This window comes from Melospiza georgiana, chromosome 23 (genome assembly GCF_028018845.1).
Source record: "Melospiza georgiana isolate bMelGeo1 chromosome 23, bMelGeo1.pri, whole genome shotgun sequence".
Lineage (NCBI taxonomy): Eukaryota > Metazoa > Chordata > Aves > Passeriformes > Passerellidae > Melospiza > Melospiza georgiana.
In genome coordinates, this window is record NC_080452.1 from 4,504,954 (window position 1) to 4,515,288 (window position 10,335).

General features: G+C 59.4%; 1 protein-coding gene across 1 annotated transcript; it reads right to left on the reverse strand.

Annotated features, from left to right (window-relative positions):
* Positions 1 to 787: 787 nt before the first annotated feature.
* LAD1 (ladinin 1) lies at positions 788 to 10,335 on the reverse strand. Its single transcript, XM_058039951.1, has 10 exons — positions 10,274 to 10,335; positions 6,843 to 6,983; positions 5,195 to 5,672; positions 4,631 to 4,765; positions 3,887 to 3,936; positions 3,112 to 3,184; positions 2,610 to 2,741; positions 2,239 to 2,328; positions 1,142 to 1,219; positions 788 to 831 (listed from the first exon to the last, which is right to left on the reverse strand). The coding sequence occupies exons 1-10, from the start codon at positions 10,309 to 10,311 to the stop codon at positions 823 to 825; spliced, it is 1,224 nt and encodes a 407-aa protein (XP_057895934.1). The 5' UTR covers positions 10,312 to 10,335; the 3' UTR covers positions 788 to 822.

The following is a 10,335-nucleotide window of genomic DNA, read 5'->3' on the forward strand; positions in this document are numbered from 1 at the left end:
AAAGCCACCCTAAAGGCTGTGAGAGAGCATCCCCCATCCCTGCTGGGTGGGCTCAGCAGCCACGGGAATGCAGGATCAGGGGCTGCACAGCACAGGGCTCGGGAGGAAAGGCAAGAGGGAAATGGGGCCCAGCCTGGGGCACTCAGCTCCATGAAATCCCCCAACAGGGCTGTGGCCATGGCCAGGGCCAGCTCAGCTCCCCTGGGTCACTGGATGAAGGGTCAGTGCCTGCAGGGGCAGGGGATGGCTGGGACAAGGACAAGTCTCTGGTTCAGCTGTGTGTGGAGGGAAACACCAGGGCCAAGTCCCCCCTCATTCCATGGGACATCTCTGAGCACTCGTGTGGCTTCATGAGCCTCTGGTTGTGCCCCTGTGGCAGGGACAGCCTGGCAGGGTGACAGACGTGGTCCATGGATGTGCAGCTGGAGCTCCCTCAGGCAGGCAGGTTCTGACATCCTCCAGCTGCCAGGGAGCCCTGTGGGGATCCCTTGGCCAGGGCAGCTCTGGGGCATAGGCAGAGATCAGGAACAGAACAGTAAAATGAGCTGGGCAAACAAGGCAGGAGTTTGCCTTCAGCATCTGTGGGGAGCCTGCAGGCCTGGACAGACCCACAGACAGGCAGTGATGGGGACTGGGGGCACAGGGAGACTCTTCCAGGCTTCTTCCTTCCCATCCCACAAGCAGAGAACCCCATGCCCTGGGCTGCACCCACACATGGCACAGGGGACTCGTGGCAGTGGCTGCTGGACGGTTGGGTAGGGCTGGGCTTTGATCTTTGGAGCAAACCAGTTTTTCCCAGATGGTCTGGTAGCACAGCTGGTGTTACTGCAACTGCAAAACAAAGTGGGAACCACTGAGGCTGTGCCTGAGACTGCAACCCCCCCAGAGCAGCTGCTTTAACCAGGACGGTGGCTGAGCCCAGCAGGGGATGGGGCAGGCAGGGATCCCCTAAACCCCATGACAGCCCCTTCCCTTCTCCTCCCAGACCAGAGTCCTCCTCTCCCTCACAGATGCCTCCAGTTGTCCCCTCCTGCTGACTTCCCAAAGTCACAGGGTCCTGATTCCCCCACATCACCTCTCCCTGTATATCCTGCCTCTGCCTCAGCTGATGCACCAGGTTCCAGAGCAGCTCCACAATTACCTTGGTGTCTCCAGAGGTGTCTCCAGGCTGCTTTATCCAGACATCTCGCTTTGCCAGGCTGTTGATTCTCCGGATTTCCTGCAAACAGAAGAGTCAGAAGTGACAGGAGAAGTTTTCCCCAAGCATCATGTGCAGCATTGCCTTGGTGTGACTGTACCCAGACCTTGAAGCACACAGTGTCTAGGTGAAACCAGCCAGCTTTGGGATCCTTCCTGCACCTGGGAGACCCTCAGGGCCAAGGGCAGCTCCAGCCACAGAAGTGGAGCAGGTGCTTTTGAAGGAGAACTGACCAAGGAGCTGCAGGCCTTCCCCAGGAGTCACCCCAGGAGCAAACCCTTTGCTGGCACAGACACGTCTGGGCAGTGCTGATCTCCCAGCCCAGCCTGGACCCACCTCCCCTGGCTGCAGGGCTGGGCTGGAGCTGCCCCTCCTGGGCTGCCAGCAGGGGCCAAAGCCCTCCCTGCTGTGAGCAGTGAGCCCTTGCCCAGGAGCTGCTGAGCCCCTCCTTTCCAGGAACACCAAACAACCAAAGGCTCTCTTGTCCCTCCCCTGCACGTGGCCAAGTGGTGACCTCTGAGTCCCCTTGGCTGAGCACTTGGCACCCACAGCCACGAGACCCCCTCATTTTAGGGGGCTGGTTTCAAGTGGGGGTGCAGATGACTCCAGACCCCTCAAGCCCCTCAGAGCTGCAGGGCTGAGCACTCAGCTCCTGTCCCACTGGCCCCAGGCAGAGCTGCTCATCCAGACAGAGGAGATGGATGGCAGAGATGGGATCATGCTGGGGGCAGGGTCAGGTACCCCTGCATGTCCTGGGACATGCACCCAGCTGGCGCCTCTCCCTCCTCAAGGGCTGGAATCAGCTGTCCCGGGAATTTTGGGCTCACAGTCAGGATGCAGCAACAAGGAGAGCCCTGATATCTCATTGTGGTGTTCCTGCAGCTCTGACACCTCCAAACCTGGCTACACTGCTCCCAAACCCTTTAATAGGTTCAGCCAAGGGATCATCCACCCTTCAACACCACCCCAAGGCACAGCACCATGTCCCGTGAGCCTGCCTGCTCCCAGGGCTCTCACTTGAGGCTGACACAAGCTGCTACCTTGCCATTCTCCTCCTTGGCAGGCTCCTGAGCTCGGCTGATCCACAGATTAATGCGGGATGTCACCGACCCCGGGATCTTGAGGCTGTCCTGTGGCACAGAGAGGGACACCGGGGTTACAGCAGCGGCTCTGCCTGCACGAATGTAACCCGGCCCGGTCCGCAGGGCCCAGCAGCCCACACACTGGCTCCATCCCAGCTCCCCAAATTCCAGAGCTCGGCAAGAACCCACACAGCGCCGGGGCAGCCCTGGCACCGGCTCTCCCATCCCTGCCGCAGCCTGCCAGGCCAAGCCTGGATCGGGAGAGGGGAAATTCGCCCCAGAGCGGTGCCCGCCCCGCACAGAGCACTCCGGGCCCGCCCCGGCCTCACCTTCCTGGGAGCCGCCGGCTCGGCCTTGGCCGGGGCGCTGCGCTCGAAGAAGTTGCGCTTGCTCGCCACCCCCTCCGAGGAGAGCAGGCGGCCCTTCTGGGCCGGCATGGAGGATTTCACCCCCTCCGAGCGCTGCGAGAGAGAGAGAGGGCCGTCAGCGGGGCTGTGCTGCATGCCGCAGTGAAAAGGAAAGTCCAGCTTCTGGCTCATACCCTGAGCCCTTGGGGTCCGGTCCCCCCCTGCCCATCACTGCTCCCCTCAGGGACCACAGCACCCCAGAGCCTCTCCACAGGACCTCTCCCCCCTGCAGGGCCATGCAGCATCCCCGGACCCCTGCAAGGGTCCCTGCTCCTAAAACCCTGAGGCCAATCCCTTTTCCTGCCTTTCCACCTCCTTCACCCCCATCAGCTCTGTACTTGGTGCAGCTCAGGCCCCCACTCGGCTCCAGGCCACCCCTCTCTGTCCCCCACTCCCTCCTGGCTCTGCTGAGGGCCCTCAGTACCTGCACAGCTGAGTTGTACTTTTCCAGCTTCTCCCCAATGGTGCTGTTGCTGCCTGGGATCCTCAGACTCGCACTGGGGAACAAGAGGGAAGAGTTGAAACAGCCCCCCCCCAGGATGTCCTGGGATCAGCCCATGGTCCTGGGGCAGCAGGAGAAGGCCCCATCCCACCCAGCACTCCTGCATCTGTGCCAGGTGCACCAGACAACCCAGTCCTGCTGGTGACTGAGCTCTCTGGGTGTCACTGCCTTTCCTGGGCCACACTCAACACCAAAACACCTCAGAGCTCCTCAGCCTGCCCTGGCTTCAGCCCTGCCAGCCCTGAATGCATCACCCCCAATGTCGGTGTGGCTCTGCAAACACCTGCCCCTGATCTGGTGACCAAAGCCAGGTCAGGCTGTCATGGAGCTGCTTTGATGTCCCCATGGATGGGACCTGTGCACACAAGCACCAACATGGAGCTCCATGACCCCAGAGAAGTGGGGCTTGCTGGGGGATATTGGAGCAACCTGGGACAGTGGAGGATGTCCCTGTCCATGGCAGGGGCCGGAGTGAGATCTGCAGGGTCCCTTGGAACCCAAACCATTCTGTGGTTCCAGGATCTCATTCAGATGCAAGCTGCACTTGGACATTGTTCTGTCCCCTGCCACTCCACAGGGCTGGGGACCAATGTCCAGCAGATCTGAGCCAGGCCCCAGCACCTCCTCCTGCCTTGGAAAACAGAGCATGGCCATTTCTGCCCAGCAGGACCAAAGCAACACGACAAGAGGTGCTGACCTCCTTGTGAGAGGGCTTTGGCTCTCTTCTTTCTGCTTCTTGGAGATGATCTGGAAGAGACAAGGAGAGGAGATCCTGCAGTGAATTTTGCTTTTCCAAGATAAGCATGGGAGACACTATCTCACTGATCTCCCCCAGGAAAGCTCCATTTGCACCCACACCAGAGCTTATCTCATATCAAAGCTCCCCAGACCATAGACACTTTATGGTGATAACAGTTTTATTTCCAGTAAAGCCTCATGGAAGTCAATCAAGTGTAGCCAGTCAGCCCTGACTCACAGCAGGGATGATCTTGACAGGTCTAGGCTTTCCCAGCCTCTCCAATCACTTCATTCCAGAGATCTCTTTTGAAATGAAATATATTCTCAGACTGTAACATGGGATGAGAGGGAGGATGGATGCTATTTTTATCCTGTGCTTTCACATAAGACTGGAAAGGCTGGAAAGGGGATGGCAATTCCTGTGGCTCTGGAAATTCTGAGGACAATGAGTTCCCTGTTTCTCATCACTTCCCATAAGTTTTCTGGCCAGCAAAAGGTGGATGAACTGGACAGGTTCATCCTCGTGGAGAAGGAAAACAGGGGGAAGAGGGAAGCAGGACTGCAGTGCCCAGACCAAGGGGAAGTTTTGAGCACACTTCTGGGAACAGGTTCTGCCCACATCCTCCAGGGGCCACAGCAATCCTTCCTTCCCCCATCCTCCTCTGGTCACTGGAATCCTCTCCCCACCTGCTTCAGCTCTTACCCTGAAGGAGACGGTTCTGGGGCTGGCCCTTCGGATGGAGGTGACGTGGGTTGGAGAAGGCTCTGGCTTTTCTTCAGCTTCATCTTGGGGAGGGGACAGCTGGATTACCTGCTTTGAGGGGTTCCTGGATGGCTGCTGAGGAAAAAGGAGACTCAGATGCATCCCTGCAGAGCCTGCAGGGAGGACTGAGGTGCAGGAGTGGGACAGTCAGGGCAGGAACTGGGTTGGAGGCCAGAGTTTGAGAACAAAACCCTCCAAACCTTTCCTGTCTCCGTTGGACATACAGAGTCCCCAACAGCCCTTCAGTGTCCCCATGATGGCAATCAGCAGGACTTGCTGGAGAAGGTGATCAGGACAGCACAGACCAGGGAGGGGAAGGAGGTGGTGGGACCCTGTTCACCACCTCGTGCTTTGCAGCTCTCCAAAAATCCTTCCTCAAAATCCATCAGGTCCCATTTCCCTCCTGGTACTTTTGGGCTGTGTCTTTCTCTGGCTCTCCCAGCAGCCAGGAGAGGTGAGAACCTCTCCCTCCCGAGGCCTGGTGCCCCATCCATTCCTGCTTACCTGCTGCTCTGGAGGCGAGGCCACCGCTGAGGTTTTCTCTTCTGCGCTGCGGTTCCCCACCCTGGTGAGGATCTTCACCTCCCGGAGCCGGCAGCTCCCCACCTCTGGTGGCTCCTTTGCCTCCTTCCTCTTCTCCCCCCGAGCAGCCTGCACTCCCTGGTCTGTGTCCTGGAGCCGTGCCCTCAGCACCACCTTCCTCTCGGGGGCTGGCTCCGGGTTCCTGTCCCGGGCCGGGTCCCCCCTGCCCCCGGGCGCCTCCTCCGCAGCGCGGCCGCTCTGCTGCCTCCCGCGGGGCTGTGCCTCTGTCTGCGGGCCGCTCTCTGCCGCCCCCGCCTCCTTCTGCTCCTTCTCCTGCCGCAGCTTTTCGGACACGGCTGGGAGGCACCTCGTCCTTCTCCCCTCCTGTGTCTTCAGCACCTCTGAGAGCTTTTGCTCCTCCCCGTCCTCCGGGGACTGCGGCTTCACCAGGGACGAAGGTCTAAGGACAGGGACAACATGGGATGACAACCTCTGCACCTGGGCCTAGAGGGGTGCATTTCATGCTGCAAGTGAGGCAAAAGGCTCTGGAGAGGACATAAAAATCCCACAAACATCCTGGAGTCCTCCCTGCAGACCAGGCTTGCAGCCACTCTCATCCCCATCACCCCAGCTCGGCTGTCTGAGAAAAAGTTTGCATTAAAATTCTTTTTTATCCTTTCTGTCATAGAGATGAAGCATTTCTGCAGCCTCATTCCAGGACACCAGGACCCACCAATCCTGTGCCAAGGAGATCCAGGCTCAGGGCAGTGTGCTGGGTCTGCTGCTGAATAAGAAGTGTGGCTGTGACTCTTCACTGGACTAGGAAAAATCCCACCAACTTAAAGCGGGAAGTGTTGGCTGGAAGCCACTCTGCTCTGGCAGGTCCACCCACAGTGACAAGCTGTTTCCCTTCCTTCCCCAGGCAAACAGGCACAAGGCCTGGGAAGGGGCAGGAGGACACCTGGCAGGCTGTGTCTGCACACTCCCAGCACTGGGGAGGAGAAGGGATAACATCTGCCCTCCTCCTGAATTGCAATCACCACATGGCCAGCCTGTGTCAGCACCTTGTCCTTCCCACCTGGTTCATTTTAGCCATTCCCCATATCCAGCCCAAGTGTCCCAACTGCATCCTGTGAAACACAGGAACACCTCTGGAGAGGGAGTGTCACTGTGGACACAAACCACATAAACACTGGACACTCCCAGGACCAATTTAGAGAGTAGGTCAGGTTGTGTAAGGGCAGCCTGGTCCCAGAGTACCTCCAAACCCCAGCTCCCTGCAGCCAGGGACTTTGGCAGCATCAGTGGAAAGCCCTTGGCTCAGATCCCCACTTCAGCAAAGGAGCCACAGCGTCACTGTGAGGTCCAGAGGGGCAGCACAGCCAGCCAGGCTCTGCCTGCTCTGCTGCCCTGCACAGCTGGGCACCCCTCACCTGCTGCAGATCCCCCTGTAGCCCCACCCTGAGCCTGGCCCTGGCACCAGCCCTTCCCCAGTGCCTGTGCCATGGGGAGCCCACCCGAGGTGCCCCCCTTGTGCCCATCCCTCCTCCCCAGGGCTGTGAGCTCTGCCCACAGCTCAGCCAGGGCCCGGGGTCAGGAGCCAGGCCAGTGCCAGCAGGGCCCCACAGACCTGCTGGAGGCTGGGCTGGTGTCCTTGGCAGGGCTGGCAGGTTCCTCCTCCGTGGAGGTGGATGACAGCAGGTTCCGGTGCCTTCGGCGGCGCTCTCTTTGCTGCTCTTCCTCATCCTCCAGGGTCCTCTGCCTGGCCAGGCTGTTTGGGAGGAAACACAAGGACATGGGGGGGCTGCGTCCTGCATGGGCACCCTGAAGCTCTGGTGCCAGATAAGAAAGGAACTGCTACACCCTGGGCAAGGCCAAGGGCTGGCAGAAGTCACCTTGCTGGAGGAGAGCAGGGCCAGCACGAGCCAAGCGCCCCAAAGGGCTCTCACTCCACCCAGCTGATGCAGGCCCTTCCCAAAGCAAGCACTTGACTTCCCAGCTCCCATTTTCTCCTGCTGGAGGGAGCACTCATTTCAAAGGAGTCCCTACATTAAGCAAACCTTGCAGGGGAAGGATATTGAACCTGTAGCTCAGCCAGACCAGGACCCTTGAGCTACCACACAGACCTCAACCACACAAACTGGAAGGGTAACCACTATGGCACAAGATTTTAGGCCAAAACCAAGATGTGGTGATGGCAATTTAATTTTTATAGAGCAAAAAGCCTCAGATGCAAAAGTCTCAGAGGCTGAAGGCAACTGCTGAGAGGCTCTGCCGGGGATGGGGCTGGCAGGGCTCCACTCCCCTGCATGTGCCTGGACTGGGAATTGTTTATAATCACAGACTGAGACCAAAAGATGAGGTTTGGAATCATCTTTGAGCATTTTATTTTGCACAATGTGGGTTGGGTTTTATTAGTTTTGGTTTTTGTTTTGTTTTAATAAAATGCCACTCAGAATAAAAAGTTGTCCAGAAAACACCAGCTCTACCATCCATTCTCTGTGCCAAAGCTGCCCACCCTCTGTGCTGGTGCATGAAATGTGCTGGAAAATATTTTTATTGGATGATGGAGCTTTTCAGAGCCTGGTTCTCCCCCAGCACGAGCCCTCAATCAGCCACAAACAGTGCAGGGCACCCAGGGGAGCCTCCCTGCCCAGGTCCGTGCCAGGAGCTCAGCCCAGCTCAGCCTTTGCCACCAATTTGACTTTTAGTGAAAGTCAGAGGGGCAGGGCCGCATTGCGAGCGGGGACTCGCGGCTGGTTCCGAGTTACTCAGTAATCCCAGCCGGTCATAAATTAATCCGCTTTACCCCCCGCGAGTGCTCCGTGCGGCTTCTGCTCCTCCTGCCGGGGCGGGCGGGAGCGCCGGGGCAGCGGAGCGCGGAGGGGGCGAGGGCAGGGCTGGGGACAGGGCTGGGGACAGGGGCAGGGCTGGGGACAGGGCTGGGGACAGGGACAGGGCAGGGCTGGGACAGGACAGGGCTGGGGACAGGGCTGGGGACAGGACAGGGCTGGGGACAGGGCTGGGGACAGGGACAGGGCAGGGCTGGGACAGGGACAGGGCTGGGGACAGGGCTGGGACAGGGCTGGGGACAGGGGCAGGACAGGACAGGGCTGGGGACAGGGACAGGGCAGGGCTGGGACAGGGACAGGGCAGGACAGGGCTGGGGACAGGGACAGGGCTGGGGACAGGGACAGGGCAGGGCTGGGACAGGGACAGGGCTGCCCTGCCCTTCCCTCCACTGGCCCCGCAGCCGAACAGCCCCAGCAGCAATCGGACCCAGGCTGGGGAGCTCCGGGCGGGCTCTGATGCCTGCTCAGCACCGGGATGGACGGGGCTGGAGAAGGCTGGGACAGCCCAGGGAGCATCCCCGGATGGGACAGCCCGGCCGTGCTCGCACAGTCCCGGCGCTCCCGGGCACATCCCAGCCCGCACATCCCAGCCGCAGATTCCCGGGGAGGGGACACAGATCCTGGTGCTCTGCACTCCTGTCCCTCAAGCAGTGACCTCACGGAGCATTAATGCTGAGCTAAATCCTCACAACGACCAGGAACTTCTTTGATTCTACACAGCCTCCTTCCAAGTGAAAATGGGATTTTCCTGCCTTGAATTACCGTGGCTCCTTCTGAGGCAGCACAAAACCTGGCACTATCCACAGGCAGCTCCTCGTTATTTGTAATTAAGTGATCCACCCATCAGGCTATGGATTCACTCTGCCAATCTTTCTCTCCTCTTTTCAAAGATGGATTTATTTTTCGCTGTCTTACCTTTTTTAGCTGAAAGAGATGAGTAAAAAACTTTGGCAAGCGTCCCTGCCTTGTCCTCTCCTGCCCTGTCAATGATTAGTGCAGAGGTTTCTGACATTTCTGCTGTTTCAGTGCTGCCTCATCTCAGGAGAGCTCAGGAAATGCCTCCCGGGCTTGGGAAGCACACGGGGTGCAGGACCCAGCTGGGCTGGGGTTGGGGCAGGTCTGGCTCAGGGGAGATGGACCAGGACAGGGCTGGAGGGGCCTCTGGATCTGTTCCACCCACACCACAGGGAGCTGAGAGCTGGTGGCCTCTGAGCAGAGGGGACTCAGCTAAGATAAGGAAGTTTTTCACAGTGAGAGTGAGCAGGCCCTGGCACTCAGGGCACTCACAGCAGCTGTGGCTGCCCCTGGATCCCTGGCAGTGCCCAAGGCCAGGCTGGACAGGGCTTGGAGCAGCCTGGGACAGTGGGAGGTGTCCCTGCCATGGCAGGGCTGGGACTGGATGAGCTTTAAGGTCCTTCCCACCCAAACCAGTCTGGGATTCTGTGGACTCCCCTTCTTACACCTGGTTCTGAGGTTTGCAATTAAGTCTCAGAGCCATAGCATCCATTTGGGCGGGGGTTCCTGCTCTGATGGTGCCACAGCATGGCTCTGTTTGAGTTTCCATCCCCAGCCTAGGCTGCCCTGGGGTCTGCAGGGGGTCAGGGCTGATCCCACCTCGCCCCAGCCTCGTGTGAGAGCCTGACCCAGCCCAGGGTGCCCAGGAGCCTCCCCTGCTCTGGAGCACTCTTTGGGGAGCCGAGGGAGCTGGCGGTGCTGCGGGGATTGCTCAGGGGTTGCTCAGGGATTGCTCAGGGGTTGCTCAGTGCCGCTGAATCAGGGCTGGCTCAGCACAGGAGGGGCTGCAGACTCCGCAGGCAGAGCAGGACTCACACCCGGGGGCTGCATGGGCATGGAGGGAGGCAAACACCCCCAGGCAGCTCAGAGCAAGGCTGGAGGCACAGCCCAGATGGTCTGTTCCCCAAAGAAAGGCAAACCAGACCCAAAATGTATCCAGCATGGCGCGAGAACGCTTATCCAGGTAATTCTCCTGTGCCTGGCCCAGCTTCCCCAGGCAGCAGAAACAAAAACGCCTCTGATCTTGCCCAGCCACAACGAACTCCAGCAGCGCCGAGCTCTCCGTGGCGCTGGCATTCACCTCTGCAAACAGCAAACACCCCCAGGGCAGCTGCCCCCTCCTCCCATCCTCCCCAAGCCCCTTGGCCACCCTCATCCCTCCTTAAAGGGTTAAGCATTGATCCCCAGCACTCACCTGGAGAGATCGGACCAGTTCCTCCTGCTGAAGGACATCGCTGCTGGCCGGGAGTTCAGAGA

Bases quoted from the DNA above. Each gene is read 5' to 3' on its own strand.
- LAD1 (XM_058039951.1), bottom strand. From the start codon at position 10,311: ATGTCCTTCAGCAGGAGGAACTGGTCCGATCTCTCCAG. The intron at 6,984-10,273 runs GTGAGTGCTGGG...CCTCCCAAACAG, and splicing joins AACTGGTCCGATCTCTCCAG to CCTGGCCAGGCAGAGGACCC. The intron at 4,766-5,194 runs GTAAGCAGGAAT...CTTTTTCCTCAG, and splicing joins CCTCGCCTCCAGAGCAGCAG to CAGCCATCCAGGAACCCCTC.